This window comes from Diadema setosum, chromosome 18 (assembly GCF_964275005.1).
Source record: "Diadema setosum chromosome 18, eeDiaSeto1, whole genome shotgun sequence".
In the NCBI taxonomy this organism is placed as follows: domain Eukaryota; kingdom Metazoa; phylum Echinodermata; class Echinoidea; order Diadematoida; family Diadematidae; genus Diadema; species Diadema setosum.
In genome coordinates this window covers 6,147,830-6,172,490 of record NC_092702.1, presented here as the reverse complement: position 1 = coordinate 6,172,490, position 24,661 = coordinate 6,147,830, and the positions used below count along the sequence as shown (strand labels likewise).

Genomic DNA, 24,661 nt, shown 5'->3' with positions numbered 1-24,661 from the left:
CACGATGAATACCGCAGTGGTATGTTATTTTGAACATGTCTTCGCGATATAAAAGTCGTTTCAATACCAACGGAAACTGCACCCGCTTGACGTCTCGCCCAAATAAATTAGATAATATCATTATCTGTTAATCACGAAGAATTAGAAGAATTACTATGTAAACGGCAAAAAAAAAAAAACAAACAAACAACAAACCACCCGCGAATAATCGAACATTTTGAAAACACAAAGGGCTTGAATCAGACAGATTATTTTTACTCGACTCTACGAACACTATCAAAGAGTAGTAAAAACAAAAACAAGAACAAGATACTTCCCCCCCCAAAAAAAAAACAACAACAACAACAACAACAACAACAGAGCACAGAAATGCGATTTATGGGACTTGATAGAACAATGAGACAAAATCTCTTTGAACTGCAAGCAAGACACTCTGTTTTCATTCACTTCTTCCCTTTTTTAGTTGTCTTTTTAAAGTTGTCAGCTTATGCTATGTACACTAAGAATATGAACTACGTATGCTCTCTGTGTACTGTTAAAATGGGGGGGGGGGGGGACTAAGAGACATACACTGTACAAGTGACAGATAATAAAAAAAAGAAATTATTTGCTCACTTTGAGGAAGATCTTCTGCCTGGAAGACCCTAAGCTTGAAGCACCCCTTCCTTATGTCTATACCGGCGGGATGTAACAGATTCCTGGCAAGAAAATAATTTGACAAGATTGAAAAGAAATTTCAATATATCTCAAGTTTCATAATCATTAGGCAAAGCCGATATTATTTATCATGGTATTATCTTTCTTTATGCGTTCAGTGTATAACATTATTTCTTTGACTGGCTATAAAATGACGAGAGCGGTTCATTTTTTCATCAAGAACTTGAAGTGAAACGTCAGGTGTTCCTTATTGAAGGTCTCGTTCTATGGCATATTGCCACATTCTTCTGCCTTCTATCTCGTGAACTTTCCGATTTTGATGTAAGGGAAGTCCGGATGCGTTTTAAAGAAAGGTATTACTATGTGATGAGACGTTCTGTTTCTCCTTTTTAAGGATAAGTAAAACAGATCAATTTACTGTGCAGCATACCGGAGCACGGAAACCAAACACAGAAAGGCTTAATTTCCTGCTAAGTTGAGTGGGAGAAACTATTATACTGCGTTTTATTGTATTTTGTTTTAGAGTCTTTTAATGAAATCTCTATTGATGAGTACAATGTATTGTAGAAAAAGACATCTTACGTCTCGATGTCGTAATCTTCGTCCGCCTTCTTCAGAATCTGTTAGCATAAAGGGAACAAAAAACAAAGTTGACTTACACTGTGAAACGCATCTGACAACGTTCATTCATTATGTTGGTATAAAGAGCATGATCTAATGTTTGCTGCATATGTGTTTCTAAAGAGGTGTATAACTTTTGTTTTTCGTTCGCTCGTTTTAGATCAACTTCGGATGACTCTTCATTCACGTGACACTCGTTTGCATTTTTCCTCTTTCGCCTCTTCCCACGGGTTTGTACGATAGTAGACATCTATAAAACTCACATAAGTGTACACAGCTACTTCCATATTGATCTGTGCAACTTTTACTTTCTTCTTCAACTAAAAATGATTTGCAGAGGGGAACTACCACATAAATATTCATAATTGATTTGAATGACACGCAAATCCATGGAAAGGAATTGACCATGAGAAGTGGCTACAAATCTCATCGGACCAGCTTGTGTGCTGCACGTGCCAACGAGTGTTCCACGAGACTGTAACAACATGAACTTTATACTTATGGTATCAGAGCATATTCATCAAGAACACCTGAACTTTGAAATTAACAACAAACAACACTCTGAAATCAGAATCACTTTTTATATGGTGCGTTCGATAAGGTTCTGGATTTGTAAACAAAAGGTCTAGGGTTCGAATCCTTCCAGGTGCATTCATCCTTGAACAAGGTTGTTGATATTTCTTACAATGTCCCTTCGACTGATGTGTCGTAAATAAACGCCTGGCAATGATGGGATAATGATAATGCTGGTCCATCTGCAGGGATGGATTCAGGAATTCCGTAAATTAAAGGAGTGGGGCGCACGCACTCCACCCCCATTTTTTTCTTTTGATTTCTTTTGTTTAAACAATAATTGGGGGTGAGGGAGGCGCCCGGTGTGTCCCTTTCTGGATCCGCCACTGATCTGAGAGAGGAATACAATAACAAAGAAGAGGCCACCATCAATGACCATGGCTAAACAAAACCTCGTGAACTCTTTGAACCATCTAGCTTTAATACCGGTGCCTCGTCCCCCTGACCGATGATGGATATGCTGACTAGAAGGTAGCCCTTGGCTGCCGACGACTTCGACTCTTCCACGACGGTCAGCAGAAGCCACTTGTTGTGGAGTGTGTGGTCTTCGGACTGGTAGACTGTTCCGATGTCGAGCTGGAATGTGCCTATCACGGCGTCGCTGCGTACGAGATGAGAATCCAGCACCTGAACAACAAAAACAACGTCATCAACAGCAAAACGATATCAAAGTACATACAGTTATTACCAAGGTGATATGGTAATGCCTTACTAGCCACAATATGTTAAAATTGCAAAACTTGTATCTCATAATATTGTTGTAATTGCTTCCATGGCATGAGTCCTAAAATCGTGCACGAATTTCCTGGGGTGGAAGTTTCTTAAACCTCTTTTGATCAACATCTCCAACATTTTGGATGATAAAAAGAAATAAATCACAATGACACACAAAACAGAAAGACAATAGATGCGTCCGTTAATCATTACGTCTACTCATGAATAGAACGTCACATAGTCATGTCGTAACATGTCTTTCTTACGTGGTCAAACAACGCGTACAATCCTTTTTGCAAATATATATTGGTAACCTAATTGTCAGTATTGGAATGGCTCATTCTTTGCTTTCGACAAGTCATTAAAAATTTGCCTTTTGTCTTCCACGTCTTTCTTCCACACAAGCACTCACTCACTCGCACGGATTAGCGGGTAAAACCACCACATGTAGACATTTCGACACCTCGTGTCGAAAGACATATTTTGTTGATGCAACCGTTTCCATGGCATCACAGATTGAGGACAGAGATAAATTATCTCGAAGTCTCATCTGAATAAGACACGCACCTCCCGACTCGAAACTGGTTCCACCAAACAGTGTTTGCTCAGCCGATAATTGAAACGACCAAGGATTCGACGTGGCAGTCATGCAATGTGTACATGAAGAAAGTGAAAATGGAATTTATTCATGAGCGGCGCTCCAGAGGATTTAACATCTCGGAGAATTGTGTGTACATTAGAATTATCGACATATCGTTGAACAGCAAGAGGCGTTTTTTTTTTCGCTAGTCAATTAAAAAAAGATGCAGGATCATCGTTGAACATATCCTTCTTGTCTGCCATTTGAAGTTTCGAGGTAGTGGTGTAAGTCAATTGATTTCTGCTGGAAAGCATTTTTTTTTTTTAATTTGGTCCTTCTTTATCCAACAGAGTAAGAAATGTTCCAAGTTTCACCAGTTTTTAAGACCCGTGTGCTTGATTAACGGATCGATTATTGTCCTGCGTGAGATAGTGACTGAATCAAATTAACTCACAGATAAAATCTCTCATCCTTCTCCGGTGAGGAGTTGAATTACTGACTGTCGTAAGACTGAAAATGACGACGTTACCACCTGACAGTTACACCAAATCCCAGATCGCCATCTGCATCAGTGACTCGTGTTCCGCTCTCCTCTCTACTTTCCTCAATGTGCTGGTCCTCATGGCGCTCCGCCAAGATCGAGACATGCACGACGTCACGCGATTTCTCTACCAGGTCCTCTCCTACCAACACATCATCTACTGCATCATCTGGCTCCTGCTGACTCTCCTCACCATACTGCCGAGCGACTGGGGCTGCTTTGTGGCCGAGAACGTGGCACCATGGACTTCCCTGAGTCTCCTCCTACACTTAATGACAACGATGTGCTTCATCGCTGTCAACAAGTTTGTCATGGTGGCCCATCCTTTGCGCTACCTTGTCCTCGTAAACCTACGCCGGGTCAAGATCTCATTAGCTACTGTTTTAATCACGGTAACTGTCATCATTGCATTTATTACCCTTCCTATTCCTGGGATACCGCTGTCCGAATACTTCCGTTTCTCTTGCGGAAGCGAACTCTTCAGCAATCGGTCCGACTTTGCCGTGCGTACCGCGGCATTAGCCAGCGTAGTGGTACCCGTTGCCTTGACGGCACTCCTCACCACCGCCTCCAACTTAGGTTTGCTTTGGTTCCTGTGGAGGCACACGAGAAATTCAGTTCATCCGGTAGGATTTACGAGCAACGACGACGCGCCCACCAGCACTGGATCCGCAGTCCCTTCTACCAGCTTCCATGTCGCCCAGACGGAGGACAGCACTGAACTGCAACCAGTGGGCGAGGTGGCATCGTTGCAAGGGATGCCTCTACCCGGGCAGGTAGCAGTTGGAACACTGGGATACGCAGTTAATACTGTAAGCAGCACGGACCTGCCGCTCAGGACAGCAGCAGTTCAGCCCTACAGTACGGCCGTTAATTGCTCCCCGCCCAGCCGTCCGAATTCTCCGGCAAACAACGTCCAGCCATCAAGAATGAGAGGAATCAGAACGCTTGTCATCATGACATTGTCCTTCTACCTCCTCTGGATACCTTTCGTTGTTTGGGGGTTTCTCGTTACCTCCGTAAGCGAAGCTGTCCTAGTCGTGGTTTTCATGACACCGTGCATAGCCACTTGGGTGCAGCCCTTAGTCCACATTCTGACGAGCAAGCGAACGCGAAAACACGTAGGAGAAATACTGAGGAGTATCCTCACTGCAGAGCCAGGCTAGACGTGCAACAAACGGGGAGTTCCTGTCTGTGACTTTCTCCTTGTCATTGTTATCGTCGCACTACGATTTTTCCTGTGACATTGGAAAATATCTTAATCCATATTTGCCATTCTGACATTTCTTTTTAAATGGCATGAGAGGATGTCTGCTCTATCTCCACGCAACTTGTCGTCCAAACGTTTCTAAACTTGTGGCTAAGCGAAAGAAATGATTGCACACATCTCAATGGATTTAACTTATACAGATGTATCAATATAGAATGATCAATGCCGTTGTAATGGTTATCCTTTATTCATTTCTGTTTTAATAGAAGAATGTTGAATGGTAATCCTTTATCTATTTCTGTTTTGATAAAAGAATGGAAAAATATACACCCGAAGCTGTCAAATAATGGAAAGAGAACGGTAAAATCCTGGTAGATCGCTAATCACTCGATCCAGCGACATGACCATCACTTATTGTACTTCCGGTCTATCTTCACGTGTACGCCATCTTTATGATGACCTTCATACCGCATACTGACGTGGGAACGACCACATGACATTTCATTTCCTACAGTGAAGGAATGGGACTACACCTACCAGGAAACGTGCTCCAGTCCAACCCACTGCTTGGCAGATGCAGTCTTATCTATAATTATGCTGGTAGACCTTAAAAAATAATTGCCGATTCAAAACGAAAGGCTTGCCTTCTAAATATACTTCAGTTTGGGCTTATGGTTGATGTGATAGTAATGATTATGTAGGCTGCGAACAAAGAGAGGATTGTGTGACATGCGATGATATCCACCTTCTGATGATAGTGTGGTATCCCGGTTTACTGACGTATACATATGTGTGTATTTTCTTCTGGTATTCTTATTTTTTGCAAGTGAAACGATATTTCATTTACCTGTACACAGTGAATCCTTTGCAATGCTTGGAACAAATTGTGTTTTCATGTCTTAATTGTTGCTATGTCGGGCAAGACTGGCTGTCAGGAACATCCTTTGTCGCAAGAGTACAAATAATGTGTGGACAGTGCTGAAAGACATGTCTATTCAGGAAAACAAAATTGTGTCTTGTCTTATTTATAATCTTCGTAATCACTATTATCATGAATACTGGAGCAAGTGAATGATTTCGTGTTATAGAACTTTTTGGGGGGATATAGTTTGTTGTTCCGAAGGTTCGTTAATCCGAAAAAGGGTGTGTTAATCTGGTTCGGTATTCCGAATATGCGTTTATCAGAAAATGAAACATGGTTCGTTATTCCGAAGGTTCATTCCTGTTCTTTTCATTGTTGTTCACATTTTAGATTAACGAACCTTCGGAGTAAACTGTAAACTGTTAAAATGTGAACAGATCTCCGCATATGTAATCTTTTTCTTTTCGTAGTTCAGAGTGTCGTGTCGCTGAAGCGATGCGCAATTCCAAAGGGCAGCAAACGAATAAATCAAACGGTGGATTAAAATTCCTTCTCATCGCCTCTGTAATTTCTGAGGAGGAATTCAATCCTTAATTGCGGGATGTGGAACAAATATCATGCGAGGCTTTTACATCATTCCCCAGGTTCTCCTGGGTGAGACAGCAAAACAGGGAGAGATATCCGTGTGCTTTGCTTCACTTGTTATTCACCGTTTCTGTAATTTGTTACATTTTATGAATGTTTCTTTTCGTACAGCCTTGTAATTAAGCATTTCATTCATCTCATGCTCCCTCCCACTAACACTAAAAAGTTCCATAGGCAGGAATTCACTCAGTTGTTGCTAGGTAGGGCAAACCACCGCGCCGGCGAGGTTTGTCGTTGTTATTGGTAACTTTTGTGAACAAAGTATGCATAAATTCTGAGTATATTACAGAACCGGTCTGTTGCCCGCTAAATATTTCCATAACCTTCTTATTTTGTTTGTACGCATGTAGGAAATGACCAACAATACGGCAGACAGTCAACATTAAAATATAATGTGGTTTTTATCAAGTTCTGACGTAGAATTGCTTTGAAACGGATCTTCAGTGTTAGAAACCCCAACAAATAATTATGTCACCATACCACATCAGCGCGAAAGAGAAATCAAAATATTTTACCTGGAATTGAATGATCTCATCAAACAACTCTGCCGGACTCATGTTGAACTGGAAAAAGAACAGCTGACATACCAAAGGGAAAAGAATAAAAAAAAGTGTCAACATCACGCCATAATCATTCACTGCCTCTTTCTTAGTAGCAACTCTTTATGAAATGGGGCCCTGATGATGTTTATGTATTGACTTTTATTAAGAGTGGTAGAATTCAATTGTATCTCATGAGCCTTCATAATGAAAGCACTTAAATAATAATCTAAGCGCTGACAGCGTAACAATGACACTTATCGATCATGATAACCAGCGATTGCATCATCTTAATCAACATTTTGGAGCTAATGTAGGCCTCGCTCTAAATTATAGGCAGATGAATCAACAAGAATTTGCCACCCATTTATGATATTGAAAAGTTTAGTTTGAAAACAAAATAACTTACAATGACTTTAATGTGAAATGGGTATGCAAGGTCTAGTGTTCAAGGGTGGTGAGTTAGCTCAGTCGGTAGCGCGTCTGCCTCACGATCCAAAGGACCCGGGTTCGATTCCCGAGTCCCACTGAGCAATGTTGTGTGTAATCATACCGACCGTCTCCTCTAGTAAAATGCAAAAACACTCTGTCCCTCGGATAGGACATAGAATGGAGGTCCCGTCTGTGAAAGAGTCACAACTCATGCACATGAAATACCCCGCTTTATTTATTCATCGCAAAGAGAAGGGTGTTTTACCCGGTGAAGTGGTCCCGCCTAACATCCAACTGGACCCCATGGAAGACCAGCTATTGCAGCTGAATATGGGCTATCCAGCCATCTTCTCAGATGGAAATGAAACAAACAAAACAAACAAATTCATAACTACTGCTGCCAGGATATACAGAATAAAATATGTAGGTGTTTCTGAATCCAAACCAGTGAGTGCCATACCTCGTCCCAGTACGGTTTACTTGTGGACTTCTTGACGCGGGTAACTTGGGTGTTGTGTTGTATCGTCACCCGACAAACCGGGTTGATGTTCGTACCGTGGAGCTGGCGCCCCTCCCAAACCTTCACCCGAATCTGGAAGTCCGTCGGCTTTGTTGAAAGGGTGGCTCTGCTCATCTTCCCTGTTAATCTTCCAATCATAACCACAAAAAGGGCTTTATTACATTGAAAATAAACAAGTTCAAGTCGACTTCCTCTATGCATGATAATACCTACATCTAACAATAGAATATGTATGCTTTGATTGATATGCTGAATAAGTAGCTGAATAAGTAAGTGTTCAGCTATGATATTTCGGTGATATTTTTGAAGTTTTAGTTCATCAACTTGTATTCAATCCAGTAAAATGATAATTGTGTTTTAGATGGACATTCTTCGAGTTTCACCGTTGATATATATATATATATATATATATATATATATATATATATATATATATGTATATATATATATATATATATATATATATATATATATATATATCATTGTTATCTTGTCTACCGTTCTGTCTATGCACATCGTTTGACTGTTACTATGATGTAGATAACATTTAAACCGGTTTAAGTGTTAGCCTTCAGGATGCTAGAATATTTAGCATTTCAATCAACGACGCAGATTAAGTAAAAAAGTCAAGTTTTTATCCTCATGACTCCTTTTCTCAATCAGCACGACGTGAAGGATATATTGATATTTACTCAGAAATAAATATAAAACTTCCCTTCTCTATCGAGAAAAACCGCATGCTTATTATATACACATTTCATACACGCAGTTGACTTGGATATGACGACAGTGACTAACAGCTTTGCAAACATTATGCTTCTCAGTGACGTATGGCACATTTAATCGATACATTTGACGGGTTAGAGGCTCTTGATAAGAAGTGCTGATGTAAAATCAACCAACCGTAGTCCTCCATAGGCGTCCGCTCCCTCCTTAACGTCCGTTGTTTGCGTGGCGTCAGGGGTGGTGTCACGCGCAGGCGGAGGAGCACCGGGGGAGGCAGGGTCGTGGGCAGACTCTGTAAAGAGGGGGGGGGGGGGGGGGAGGGGGGGGGGGGGGGAAGGGGGGGGGGAGGGAGGGAGGGGGGGGGGAGAGAGGGAGGGCGGAGGGGTGCGAGATGGGAAGGGAGAGTGTTTAACAAGGAGTGATATTCAATTTCTATTGCACTGTCGTAATAAAAATGATGAATGATGTGTAAAGATTGACTTTACATGTATGTAAACAACATTTTACGAGCATAAAAAAAAATCATTGTTGCATGCGGAGATTTAGTTGTTACGTAGCAAATGCAGAAAAAAATAGTTTGTAGCTCCTTACATAGATGATTAAGTGATCACAAAACACACTACTTACAATAGAATGATGTATCAATTAAAAAAAAAAGTGACGTCTAAAAAAAAAACCAAACGCAGAGACAAACACGCAGCTCTATGCAAAGGTTCGTTGTTGTCTTTCTACCACACAATTTATTTATTTCTTTAACCCTTTGCGTGCTTTCAGTGCCGATTGGCACAGAAATTGCACAGCATTTTGCACACTGGCCAAAGTTCATGGAATGAAAAGATATAATGCACTGCTGTGTCGTGACGTATTTCCTGTTGCGCATCAAACTGCACATTTTCAGGGATCACTCACCTGACGGATCTCTTAACTTTTAAATTATGAAAATCGAGACTTACCTGATACGTCCAAGTCGGATGACGCGGCTGTGCTCGGGGGTTGGTACTTGAGATGGAGCTCAATTTCTCCCTGTTCGTTGAATTGAAAGATTGATTTTTAGGTATAACGGTTAGATAGATTGTGTGGACATGAACCAGCGATTCACTTTCAACCTTCTCTCCCACACATGTCATCCGCCTTCCTCGATCTTCCTTCTTCTCCTCTTCTTTGTACTTTTTCTTTTAATACCTTCTCATCTCCTTCTCCTCCTCTTCCACCATCTCTTCCCCTGATCCTCCTCCACTTCATCTATTTCATTTTGTCGTCATTTTGTTGTCCTTTTTCTACTCTTTTTGTTGATTCTTTCTTCTTCTGATGATGATTTTTGCCGTTATAAACACAAACACCTTCCACGGCTTTTGTTTCTGCTTGATTCTCTTTTTATTCTGTTTGTTCTTGTGTTTATCTATGGTGTGGGGAAGGATCTTACAATCATGATATCCTGATACCGTATAAAAATAGAGACCGTTGTAAAATCATTGCTTGCAGCGCTGTATGGGCCGTCTGCACAATTACCCATAGAGTTGCTGCTGCTTAAACTTGGAACGTGTGTAGGGGATGTATGTCGACAGTCGATAGCTTAGACACAGATCTACTCCATTTGAAGAGAAAATCCACGTTATTTCATGCAGGCCTATACTGTAAATCAAAACCACGATCAATATGGCGCACTAAAGTAGCAGCGTCAAGTTACAGACATGATATAGACTTTTGGAGATATCCGAACAAAGATAAGACTCGACATGGCTTCATATTATGTGCAGTATTCTCTCTGTATAGTAAAGCAATCATTCATGCATGGAAATCTGATACGCCTTGGAACAAATTATGCTTTTAACTCATGAACATTAATCTATGCGTGTATCCTAACCTTCCACAGAAAAAAAAATTATATTCATCCTATAAAGCAACCATATAAACATGTGAATAACAATCAAAGTGCTAATTGAACATGAATGATGTATACAAGAATAAATTTAGAATAGTCACAGTCAAGACACACATATTATGTGAACAGGTGATATAATTAGGTATGCTCATACATATATATTTGGGTTAAGCTTGGACAAAAACCTTAAAAAAAAAATTACATTCTGCCGTCGACATTTTTTGCCTCTTAACACTTTCTCTGCCAACGGGTCAAATGTGCACAGATTTCACAGCACAGCACACCACAGCACACCACACCACACCACACACAAAACTAGGGACGTGAAGTAAACTTGGCACACAGAGGGTTAAGGGGTTACCATTCAGGGTTGCGGCTGAATGAATGGTTAACTCATTCACACTCACCGTCGTGACGCGGTTCGAGCCATCTCGGAGCTGAATGGTGGTCTGGGTCTCCCGTTCCTTCGCCCGGATGACGTCTTTCAACGAGACCTTACAGCAGCCTATTAACCTGTGTTGTGGGACGGAATGGAAGGGAATCAAGAATTGGGTAGGATAATTAAATCAGATACTGCTTACAGAAGTTGTGACTTAAGCATTCGATGATCTTCATTTTGATCTTCGATAGTGTCATCTTTCCACACACAAAAAAAAAGTATCGATGTGCTAATGACTTGATTATACCAAGAATGTTAAATTAACAATAAAAAAGAATAAAAACATACATACTATTATATAACGAAATAATGAACTAGAGACAAGTAGATACATGCATCATGCATGCAAAGATGTAAGTTATATGCTCTCGGTCTCCGAGCACAACTTCTTCTATTTTCCTCTGCAATGTATTTCATTTATCATATTGATAACATGGGAACATGTATGCGCAGCCTAGGAAAATGTGCATTTCAACGTAGTTTGTTAATCATATTAGTATTTAGTAATGGTCGACAGACAGTAATGGCAGAATCTTGGTTTGAAAATTTGCTTTGTTTGTTTTTTGTGGGTGTATCCAAGTAATTTGAAGAAAATGGTAGGAAAATTTTTATGAAATATATGACATGTGCTGAGGTACTCATTATTTTGGTCATGGAAGTGATGTCGAGGGTATCATGAATCAACATAATTATTTAGGTCAATATACATTTGCATTAAACACTGTTATTGGTTATGACCTTGTCAAGTCTGCGTCCATCCGGATCCAGGTCAGGTTTGTAAATCTTCTTCGTCATCTGTTTTTTTTTTCTTTCTTTTATCTTCGTTGTAATTCTTCTTCTTCTTCTTCAGTTGCTCTTCTTATTTCAAATAAATATATCATTGTCATTATCATCAGTAATAGTAGCTGTGTGGTGTTGTTGTTATTATTGCTATCACTAAAAGTAGTTGAAAGCTGATATAGTGACGAAATGAGTGAGTGGTGACAGATACCACGACAGGGCCATTAATTTAAACATTTATCGGTCTGTTACTATCATTAATGAAATCTTTTATAGCTATATCACAAATTATGACTGTCACCATTGTGAAACTTACCGATGCCTGCCCACACGTTCCCAGTCCCGCACGTCAATTTCTATGAAGTCTCCGTGTTCCAACGGCTTCGTACCCAAGTCCCATGCCAAAGTCTGGGCGTAGAACAAGTGTATGTTTATGTCAGCATTTTAAACCAAGAATACGTTTATTCATAGCAAAAACTTTATGTTCGCCGATGATCAATTTGACCACGGTCCTATAAGCCAGTTCACAGGTAGCTCATGTGCATATTGATGCACCTACAGGTGACCTTCCTTTTTGAAGTTGGTTCTCACTTTACTCGTTTTTAAAACGGCACAGTGCACAAGCTTGCCCAACGTAACAATTTGTGGAATTTTTCTTCAATCAAAGAATAAACTTGCTTATCTAGACCAGGTGACCAGAATGGTCTGTCAGTGGTATCTTCGGCGGGCATCCATTGTATTGTTTTTATATTGACTGCATTGACAATGCCAAATACCCGGCCTGCTGTCAGGTGGACGTGTTGCAAGCATCATTTATAAGGACACATGAATAATCAGCACATGATCACCTGATGCTTATCGTGGTGAATTTAGAAAGCAACACGCCTGATTGTAGGCCTACAAATGACCTTTTTCCGCTCATGCGCAAAGTGAAACTGTGAACTGGCTTATTGTTTAGTATTATATACAGAGTACAAAGGCACCATTTTGAATTTTGAAACACGCAATTCGATATAATTCATATAATAATTTTCACGTATAAACATGACAAAAAATTGAACAAATCAAAATTTGAAAATAACTGGTAATGAATAACAGACATTAATGCAATTGCAAACAAGAAATAAGACAATTTACAAGCAGAGATTACCAACGACAGCCTAATAGATGCAGTCTGTACGGATATGACGTTTGATATGATAATTATGATATGATATGATATGATATGATATGATATGATATGATATGATATGATATGATATGATATGATATGATATGGTATGATATGGTATGATAAGCAAATGTTAATGCAACTAAAGAGGAAATCCACCCCAAAAATAAATAATCTCTACAAAACGTGTAAGAAAATGACAAAAATCAGATAAAAAATAAGGAACATTTTTTTCGGAAAACATTTCTTGACCAGTCCGTATGAATATTCCAATGACTGAGCTGATGTTCTCATGCCCTCACAATTTCTCATGTATGTTATGTAATGATGTTCAGAAAAAAAAAAGTGTTGTTATTAAGCTAATACAGATAAAAGCATATTCCCATACCAAAATATATCACAGATAACATAGCTCTTTTTATTTTGGATGGTTTTAAGGCGAGTTTTCTATCTATACATCTGAAAATTGAGATTTTTGTCATTTCTGTATATGAAATGCATGAGAGATTGCGAGAGCATGACATCATCAACTTGTTGATTTTTATATTGCAAAAGCTGGTCAAGAAGTGTTCTCCGAAAATTTTGTAAATTTTAAAATGTGATAACTTCCTTATTTCTTATCTGATTTTGACCAATTTTGCACAGTTCTGCAGGGGTTTTTTGCCTCTTTCTAATAAAAATGGTTACAATTTTAAGTGGATTTCCTCCTGAGATCTTACTTATTTTATTTGGGGAAACCTGTGAAGATACTAGCTGCATGGTATAGACCTGCTTGTTTTGGCTGCTGTTTATTATGTTAATATACATTATATTTCAGTCATAAAGGGGGGGGGGTTATAAAACAGTATAATTATGCCTAACAATGGTTGATTTATGCACTGATATATCAATGCACCTAACTCATTGCATAACCCATTGAATCATCTTTTCGTCTTACTTTGGAAGCCCTCCAGTTACGTGGCTGACACAAGTTAAAATAGTATTTTAAGACCAAAAATTGGTCTAAAACGTTCCTCGTGACAAAAAGAAATGAACGGTAGACAGAAGGAAAGCAAAACATAGAACCATGCAGGCGCAGGTTCGTAGAAATACATGCACTGAGATAATACACACATAGACAGTACCGTACAGATATACGCTGTATTCGAGTGTTCAATTTCGATGTACTAGTATGCGGAGAGGCTTGAAAACAGCAAAAATAACAACAAACACAACTCCCACCCGCCCGCATATTGTGCACGCGCTCATTACTCTCTCGCTGAAAGATTCATAGTACTATTGTGTCTCTGTCTCTCCCTGTGTGTGTGTGTGTGTGTGTGTGTGTGTGTGTGTGTGTCTGTGTCTGTGTGTATGTGCATATTTGCACGGGTTGGAAGAAAAACGATCCCTGCTTTGATCATGTATACCAACACAAAAAGTTTGCAGTTATGCAATAGTGTGTCAGAGATACATGAAGATACCTTGAACTACGTGGAGGAACGCACATTGAATTTTGCTATTAAATTTTCACTATACACTTGTATGCCCTGCAACAAAATAAGACCACCACCACGTTTTCGAATTACATGTTAGGATGCAAGGCACTACTCTAATGCCATCCTGCAATAAATATGAATAATGTTCCAAAGCAAGCGTGAGGGGGAATGTTGTAGTATGATGCTATCGTATTGCATGGAAACAGTACGGCTTCCATGTATTCTTGACAAGGTCCATAGACTTTCTACATGACTATTAAATGGCTAAGTCAACACCTCCAAATAGACTTTGCGTCAATTGCCGTACCTACACGTACCCCCACCCCCGTTGACAGGGATGTCATGCTGTGAAATGATTAGTGTGATGTGATGGTAGTGTAAGACTTTAAAATAACACAGCCTTTTTTTTTTCAGTTCTGTATGACACGAGTCACGAGTGAATTTTGTTGTTGTTGTTTTTTGTTTTTTGTCAACAGAGGAAGTCTTTCATAGCAACTATGAACATTACACAGGCAACCCCTATACATCAATCAAATTAGTCAAACAGATGGTGGTAGGAACCAAGCAAAGTCGTTTCATATTTGTTTAGTTCTATTTTCTTCTCAGCTTTCTTTCTTCTTTTTTTCATTTAATCACTTCATGGCAAGCAAGAAAGCGATCCTCGAACTCTGCATGTACAGTCTCTAGGCAGCAGTTTCCTCAAATGAAGACATACGGCTGGCTTGACCGGTTTTCTCATCGTTTGAGATACATATAGAAACTTCCGTATGGCAGAACAAAAACCCTAAAGAGTTTTCGTTATTATTGTCCCAAGTATATCTGCAAACAAAGCGTGAAATGCAGCTCATTTCTGATTTTTTTTTTTCGAGAAGAGAGAACCCATCAATACAGTATGTGCAAATTGAATTGTGTGTTTTTTTTTTTAATCAATGAAATTATTAAAATACTATAATAGTACACAATGTAGGCCCAAGTCTAGTCGAGTATACAATAATAATCTGTTGGATATAAAACCATGACAATAGTTATTCAAAGTCCTTTTCTCGATATCTGACGATGTATTCATACGCACTCAACGTTTTGCTAAACCCAGTGTATGGTATCCAAAGAAAAACTTTCCATTTGACGGAGCACTTCATCATGCAAGTAAAATACAATGTGTGCTACTGTTCACTCATCATAATTATCATAAAGGTTTTCCGTTCAGAGGAATCGTATGTAATGAAGGGGGACTCTCTGTATATCATTTCATCTGACAATTTTATTTGGTTCACCAGTCCACTATCAGTCAGTATAGTATTCATAATTATACCAGAGAATTTAGAAGTATTTTGCAAAGGTTTTTGTACACTTAGTTATGTAAATGGACGTTGTGAGTCAATATGACAGGATCATGTAGATGTGTGTGCATTTCTGTTTACCGTTTACCGTATCAGTGTGGTTTTTTTTTTCACTTAGATGGCTATATATCGTAATTTATGTAATATGTTGTACTTTCAGGCAAAATACTTATATGTATGATATTATTAGAATATTAATATTTCATTTTTCACTTAGATAGCTATACTAAGTACGTAGATGAATTTTTTGGCAAAATGTTCATATCCATTTTAAAACATTGTTTTTTTTTCCCTTAGACGGCTAAACTGTTCATGTAGTAGGCTATGTTGTATTTTGTAGGTAAAATACCCATTTATGTTTTAGAATATGAATATTTCAAAATATTCTAAAATCAGACATTTACTATAGGTAGTGTTTGATCAAGCGAGTACTTGATAACGTTTTAACGAAAGAGATATCGGTAGCATTTAAAAAACAATTGCATTTGCTCTGCAATCTTCTCTTTCGAATATAGGCAGGTGGTCCCCTTGTGTAAGCCGAATTTTTGGTGTAATGAACAGTCGAGGTCTACTTTGGCCTGCTTGGATATAGCAGAGACGTGGGTCTCTTCCCATCTCCCTGGATGTAAAGACGGGGTTTTGTAAGAATTCAAGGGGGGGGGGGGCAAAGTCGATTCTCTATATGCTGTCTTGTGATCCCATAGCCTGTGCTGTTGAAAAATACAACAACAACCCTCCACCATTCAAGTCTTAACGTTCACCCCTCTTTTACCCCCTCCTCAACCTTCACCCTCTTTACTCACTCTCCCCCCACCAGTCCCCTCTCATAATAATACCACCACACTTTCCCATTCTCTGCCACTCATATGTAAGTCTCCTTCATCCTCGCCTTACACATTTCTAACTCTCCGACTTCCCTGCTCAGGACATGTACCAGCTCCTTTACGGCCTCCCCCTCAGCTATCCGCTTTGCTAGATTATGTTCCCATAACACGCTTAATCTAGCGCTTCTCTTTAGTGACAAAATGAAAATAGGACTTATTTCCGGAGCAAGCAGGGTGCGCATTTCCGTCCCTCAAAACAAGTCTTTTGTATTGCACACGGGAGTGGCTTTTTTGTCTTTTCGGTAGAAGGGGGCACTAGAAGCGTGTGATCAAAGTTCAGAAAAAAACATACTGTTTTTCGTCAACATCATTAGCAACATTGCAGGCCGCCTGCGGAAGCTGTTAACCCTCAAAACGCCTCATTTTTAAATGACATGAAATGAACACTTATACCAATAGAGCTGCCTCGTTTTTGCTTATGTGTCTGTATGTGTGTATTTTTTATATCTGTCTTTCTGGGGTATTTTTTGTATACTATTTGCCTAGTTTTGTCAGTTTTGTAATAGGATATCTTTATGAGGGCACTGCAAACTATAAGCTCTGCTTTTTAGCAGTCCCCTCCATTTCCAACAACTCCCCCCCCCCCCCCCAGTAATTGCCATATAATTTACAACACGGTATCTCAGTTCACAGTTTGTTTTTCATTCCATTGTCGTGCCATTATTTGTATTCAGATGTATACTGTTGGAAATGAAATCAAGGAATAAAATGAAAATGAAAAAAGAAGAATGCTTTTCGTTAACAATGCAAAATGTTAATTCTTTTTTCAACAACAAAATGTGGCTTTCTGCTGCATAATGACGCAACAAACTGATGACGTACCTCTAATATTAGTAATTAGTGTGGGTCAGAAGACATATCTCAATATGCCTAGAATTGCACTAGATATGTCTGAATAATGGTAAAACAACTGTGTGAACTTAGACCGAAGGGTTTCGCACAATTGACCACACAGCGTGAAATTTTCGTGTCACTTCAGTCTCTTCATTCTGCTCCATCTTTTAGCATGAGCGCGGTTACTTCGGTCGCCTGATCAGCTGGGTTTATTCTCGGGCTAAACAGAGGGGTGCGTAACATTGATCGGCAAGAGTGTGGATCAGAACAGAACGTAATGCCTGGATGAAACTCATTTGTGCTGAAAGAGCGGCAAGGACGAGTGAATTCACAATGGATGCAGACTGTTTATATGGCACTTTCAAAAACAGCCGACCCCAAGCCATTTTCTTTATTTTTCAAGTTGTTATCCCATGCCACCCTTCTACTTGATCGCAGTATAAATACACCACTTACAGTTACTAAGAATATACGATTTAATTCCACTGGATACACCTGTGCTTGCTTCACAATATGTCAGTTACTTCATGTGTTAAAGAATTGTTCTCATGGCCATTCTCTTGCCTTTCGCCTCGCTCTACTGAACGTTACTGGCGTACAAATATACTGGCGCCATCATATTTTTTCTAGCGTACAGTGCAGTGACTTTAGAGGTCATAGAGACACGGTCATGGTACACTGAGCAAAGTATCAAAGCCGCGGAACAGTCTCTGTAGCAACATGTTTTCCAGTAGAACAGAAGATGATTTTGTTCCTCACTGACTGAAGATGCAATGTGCCATGTATTCTAATTACAACGGACAATAGAAGCCGATTCATGTAAGACATTATTGTATACGCTCAAAAATCAAACACATCGCGACAATGCGTATGTGAGACTGCCATGGTAGTGCAGTATTTATTTCACGGAGTCAGTTATTCGATTGCCCAAATCGTATATCAAAACGAATTCGTCGTTGAAAAAAAAACACAAACTGTTGGTCATCATCTATTAGATAATATCATAAACATGGCTGCAAATATGTCTAGTTGTTCATATACAGTATTCTCTATTAATGGAAATGTAAACTTTGACTCAAGAAGACAAACTTCCTTAGATGAGTGAAAAGAAGCATATCAGAGATCAATACTTACTTGATTCCACGCTGGGTTTAAATCGCTCTTCACACACTGCGTCTTTCGCTTGATGCCTGGCAAGTGTGATAGAAGAAGAAAAAAAAAAGAAGAGAATAACAAATAACTAAGGACATGACGACATGTCAGTGAAATGCAATCATCACGTTTGTCATACTGTGATGCCCAAAATTGAATCCTTCAATATTTTTAGGTCTATTTTTGTTTCTTCTTCACTACATCATATAGGCCTATCAAAATACTGTAAGGGACGCAGCGAGATGTGTCCTCGTACGTACAAACTATGTATAACGCATGAAATTCATTTTGATTCTCATTAATTTTCTTAAATCGAATGTGGCGTTTCGAATGTTTATTTGTGTTGACGAACTCGCGCAAGAACTGGAACCAATTCATTGGCAAATCCACCTGCAAAATACCTCAGGCATTTCACATTGTCATGGAATCCTTTCAAACATTCCCGTGACAATCAAACACAGTCGCTATGCTAATTAATTGCCAGGATTGCGGGTATGTTTGCTTTTTATTCCGGATCCATGAAAGCGGCAGATGTTGCCTGCTCATATTTCTGTCGAAATGGCTCCTGAACGCCAGAACCACCTTTGAGAGCTGCATTGAGTACACAGGGAAAACAACTAAATGGACGTTTTATCTATACAGCTCCCCAGCATCGTGCTGTGGTACCCTTATGATTGTCGGGCTTTTGTGTCGACCCCGTGCCATCGTGTGAAAGATAGATGTCATCAAAATTATTGCCTTCCCACTTGAATTGAAAGTACTGGCCAACATATTATCATATCACGTTTCTATGTAGCCCTATACGAAGATGTTTCCTGAGCCGTTTACAGCACCATTCCAGTAGCCGAATACAAATTCAACCCCCCCCAATAATAATAATAATAACAATAATAATAATAATAATAATAATAATAATAATAATAATAATAATAATAATAATAATAATAATAATAATAATAATAATAATAATAATAATAAATCGTTAACTTAAGGTAGTGTGATGTATCGTCTGCATGTCTATAGTGACGCTGTCTATCATACGTTTGGTCATCGGTCGTTTTGAGAGTATCAGTCTCACCCTGTGGTAATTATAATTATGAAAGAATACTTTGTTTTTTCGCATTCAAAAAATACTTGAACTCGATATTCGTTCTCTCCTCAAGGTGAAAGGCGTACTCTAAAGAAATACTGAAAACATTGGGTAAAACGGTTCCTGTGTAATACAAAAAACAACGACAACAAAACAAAACAAACAAAAGATCACATATACACTCAATTACTTTCTTTGGATGGCCTTCAATGTAATCATATCGAAATATGGAAGACATTAATCATCAGATGGACGCAGCCCAGAACTGTAAGGAAGATCAAGGCTATACGTACGTGTCGACGCCAATAGTCGTAAAGCCCCAGTCACATAATGCTCTGCGTCCGGCGTTACGTCCAAAAAAGTCATTTTTTCCGCGGACCCCCGCGGATCCTTTGCCGTCACCAGAAATGTGTACAAAACATGCGGGCAAGAAATGCGGGCGATACGGACAGATACGACCAGATGCGAATACTTGCGTCCACTTGCGGATATTCTTACGAAGTGGCAAATAATAGTTCTGAACACTTGCGGAGAGTTGCGCATTTTTTCGGAGAGTTGCGCATTTTTTCGGATAGTTACGGATAGTTACAGATTGTTATGAATAATTATGGACAATTTGGTTTTCTCTTACGATCCCTGCTAAGTCAGTGTATAATGACAGCAAGGTTATCACATTTTGGACTGTCTTACATTGTACACCAGGGAAAACTGAAATTGAATTACGTACAAGTTGTGAAAAAATCGTAATCCTTTAATTTACTTTACAATAATAAAAGATATATGAAATTTTGAACTTGAAGTTTGAATTTTGTTTGTGCAACTCAAATATGAATAAACGTCATAAACGTAAAAAATGTATGTGACCGTGCATCACAAAACGAACAAAAAGTCGCACACACTGATTTTGTGTGAGGACTGAAAATAGGTGAAATGGGTCAACCGAGCCGATCTTGACTTGGCTACCCTGGGTAAATAAGGCCTTATCATTATTAGTATCATTATTATTATCATTGTTATTATTATTGTCATTATTATTATCATTATCATTATTGTTATTATTATTGTTATTAATATTATTAGTATCATTATTATAATTATTATTATTATTATTATCATCATTATCATTATTATTATCATTATTATTATTATTATTATTATTATTATTATTATTATTATTATTATTATCATTATTATTATTATTATTATTAATTTCAGTTTAATCTGATAATCCCCTTATTGTTGTTACTTCGGTGGTTTCCATCCTGTTTTTTGTCCCATTCATGGCACAACCAGCACGGCTTGATAAAGATTAAGCGCTTGAATAGACACTGTACTTCAGAGCTTCTTTTCTCAGTTTACACTTTTTCTGAGTGTGCGCATTCTTTCCAATATTTAGATAGGTTACGAGAGTCCATTTGATTTGAGTAATGCATCATTTTAAAGCTTAAAGTCTGCTCTTTCAGAACATGCTCCCAACTAAAATGTCATGTGTGGCGACTGTTTGTGTGTTTTGTGGTGCAGGGTCACATATAACATCACCATACCACAAATAAAATACAATATATAGATCGAAAAGTTAAACATTAGAGTAAGAAAATATTACTTGCAGTCATGGAATAGACAAACTGTGGTTACGCTGTCGTTGTTCAGCGATATTCATGACTTACTGGGTTATGTTCAGGAGATATTTATGATAAAGCAATGCTTATTAAATTTACAGAAAAAAGACATCAAAACCTTAAAACACCCCTCCCACACCCAAGTACAATATCAAGTCATCTCTTGAAGTAATGTAATTTCTGTTTGAATTTCTTATATGCATGTCATTTTGTAATGCGCAGTAGAGTATATTATTATAGTAGCTGCGCAATATAAATGTCCTTTATTATTACCATTATTATTATTATTATCATTATTAGTATTATTATTACTATTATTATTATTATCATTATCATTATTATTATTATTATTATTATTATTATTATTATTATTATCATCATCAATAAAATGTAATACATATTCGATGGAGCGTACAGTGCATGGGTAAGACTATAGAGAAATACTAAATTCGTTCTCATTTTATATAGTTGCCCCTGTCCCACACCTTTCCCGGCCAGAAAAGTTAATAAAATGCTGTCAACCCACCCCCTACCCAAAATATTGCTTTTTTCGAAAAATATACATTCGAAGAGTACAAGAAAAAAAGTTCAGCACCAAGAGTCAACCGATGTCATGAGTATACATGGTATTTGGATGCCACTTAAAATGACCATAAATTGTGGGAGAAATTTCATGATTTGACCATGCAGTTCTGCCTCTCCACCGCTCTGACTGTGTTGTAGCATTCCTCCAGGTAAAGGCGCTGCAGCTTGGCAACAGGAGTTGTGTGTCTTCCCACGAGTCTCTGTGTTCCCATGCGAGTGGAAAACGGAAAACGTCGAAGGATGTAATTGTCCGCAACATCCGGAGCTGTCCGTAAATATCCGTAAGCGGACGAAACTGTTGTGATGCGCTAACTTGCGGTTAATTTCGGATACTTACGGTGGACGTAAGCGAACGCAAACGGACGGGAGGTAATTTTTTTTGCGGATGGTCTGCGTCACCGCCACGAGTAGTTACGTTCAGTTACGGATAGTTACGTTTGGTTACGGTTACTTGCGTAAGTTTGCGTCCGTGGCGTCCCTCTGCGAAATTTTGAACATTTCAAAATTTCGCAGGTTCGGCGACGTCATTTTGCGTTTCTTTACGGATGAGTTACGGGCAGTTACGTCTACATACGTCCCTGCGGATGCCTGCGTCCACGCTGCGTCCCCCTGCGTCCACTCATTCGTATCTATCCGCGGCGGACGTAATCCATCGTAAAGCACTGTGTGACTGGGGCATAAGACAGCTTTACTGGTAAACTACCAGCATAAGCTGTGAAACCAGTTTCAACCACAAAATGGCCAAGATCTTTACTACTGATATAGACACATGATGTAGCAATGGTAATGGGGAGTATACTTTAATGAAAAGACAGAATTCCTGACAATGTGAAGTTTTGAAAACGCCCCATTGCTTCTATTCAAGCGGATGTAAATATCGATGTTTTCAACATCGGCTTACTATTAACTCGGAAAAGTAGAAAAAAAAATAATGTTTCACAATAAGCCGTATGTATTTTTACTTTTTCTTTTTTTTTTTTTTACTTATTGCCTGATGCTTGTATAGAGCAATCTTATTTTTGGTTGGAAATTGAAATAAATAAAAATGAATCCGAACAGATCCATTCACGTTGTATGTAAGCGCTTCATGCATGAATAAGATAGAAGAAAGCAATGTTCCAGTTTCTTCCGCCTCACAATATACATAATACAGATCAGATTTCTTGCACAGTCGTGCTTGTGTAAGTCTGTTTATGTGTTGTGTGCTGTTTGATATTGCATTTTAAGTTTGAAGACATTCCCGAATTTTACAAACTATCGGATATCACAATAAAGCAAGGATAACTCAGTCCCGAGTGTAATTCATCACATAGGTCAGGTAGTTCTTAATCTGAAGAACACAATCGCAGCCACACTAGGGAGAATGGTAAAACACTTACCTTGGAAATTGGCAGTTAGGTAAGGATCAACCTTTCCAACGACCTCTAAGTTTGGAAGATTCTTCCCGCTTTTTGCTATTAGTTGCAAAGACATTTTGATGAGGCACGGAGATATCGCATATCTCACATTAAGAAAAAAAAAAAAAGAGAGAGAGAGAGAATCGGCAACGTTGTCCGTAGAGATAGAGGCCCTTCACTATTTCTGGCTCATTTTGTGAAGATGAGACGGCTTCTCCTTTATATTCTTCTCTTCCGTCGGTTTCGAAAACGTGAAGAAGCTAGCAATTTGCCGCCATATTCACCGAGCTGCCTTTCTCAAGAAAATTATCAGCGTTAGATATCCCACAGGAGGTCGTTCGGCGCAATCAAAATGTCTGTATTGGCGGTCGACTTGAAGATTCACTGTACTAACTTCGGTATGAAAAGAAGAAGTATGACCCAACCGCCCTTCACTACTTCCTCGTTCAAATGGGTCAGCACATGTATTATAATCATGCATCACCGGTCCAGCAGCATTAGGGAAAAAAAGGGGGAGGGGCCTTGAGTGCTATTATGTCGGAATATCGCAAACTAAATGCCTCGTCCCACCGTAAAATACGACAGACAAGCCTGTCATAATGCGACGTGTGCATACTCCCAGGGATTTTTGCTGGTGGGGTGTGTTTCGGGCTCCGTTCCGCCCGTGCTATTTTGCGATCTTCTGTAACTACTGATCTCCTCTATGACAATTAAAGTGCGGGTATATTACTTGTTCGCAGCGTTGCACGAGCAGTACAGTCGCTTATTGGAAGGAGTTGTATCTCTGACATGTAGTCAGTTTGATACATTCAGTGCTATTTGCTATTCTGCGTACATATGCAAGATTCCTCGGATGAAAAACTTTGTCATTTTTTAAGCAATTAAGTCACCTACAACAGAAGAATATAGGATGATTCGGAAAGAAAGAAAGAAAAAATAAGATAACAAGGAATTTCGAAGAAATATAAATTACATTCGGCTTTCAAATCTAGTTAGTAAGAGCCAATTAAAAAAAAAAAGAGTTTGGACGTACATTACCATCTTTATGGAGTAATAGGGAGTTTTCGCAAGCACGACGCGGCCGGGATTTTAGCTTGTCGCGTGCAAAATTTGCTTCTGCGCATGATCAAATCCGAGAAACGTCCCGTTCTGGGGAAATCGAGTACGGCATTCAGCCAAAATAGCGTTCGGTCCCGATGCTGGGCAGCGAGTGAGCCAGCCAGCCAGCCAGCCAATCAGCGATCTTGTTCCCACGCCTCCGTCCTGTAGGGCGGACGTCCACTTGGGCGCGGACAAGCCCAGAAAGGATTGCGGAAGCAAATTCTGTCATTTCGGCATCCTGTCCGCGTCAGACGCGGAATAAGTGTGTGAATCGACTTGTCCTGGGACATTC

At 39.1% G+C, this 24,661-nt stretch overlaps 1 protein-coding gene across 1 annotated transcript in view; it reads right to left on the bottom strand.

The window, feature by feature from the left end:
• The window catches only part of LOC140241949 (myoferlin-like), a 75,216-nt gene extending 51,872 nt beyond the window's left edge, over nucleotides 1–23,344 (bottom strand). The window contains exons 1-11 of the mRNA XM_072321695.1: nucleotides 23,251–23,344; nucleotides 18,560–18,615; nucleotides 12,038–12,129; nucleotides 10,910–11,015; nucleotides 9,574–9,643; nucleotides 8,798–8,912; nucleotides 7,835–8,021; nucleotides 6,919–6,981; nucleotides 2,278–2,478; nucleotides 1,240–1,277; nucleotides 616–698 (exon numbers count right to left, since the gene is read on the bottom strand). Coding sequence (XP_072177796.1) covers nucleotides 616–698; nucleotides 1,240–1,277; nucleotides 2,278–2,478; nucleotides 6,919–6,981; nucleotides 7,835–8,021; nucleotides 8,798–8,912; nucleotides 9,574–9,643; nucleotides 10,910–11,015; nucleotides 12,038–12,129; nucleotides 18,560–18,615; nucleotides 23,251–23,344 — 1,105 coding nt within the window. The remainder of the gene's footprint in view (nucleotides 1–615; nucleotides 699–1,239; nucleotides 1,278–2,277; nucleotides 2,479–6,918; nucleotides 6,982–7,834; nucleotides 8,022–8,797; nucleotides 8,913–9,573; nucleotides 9,644–10,909; nucleotides 11,016–12,037; nucleotides 12,130–18,559; nucleotides 18,616–23,250) is intronic.
• Between the last annotated feature and the right edge of the window lie 1,317 nt (nucleotides 23,345–24,661).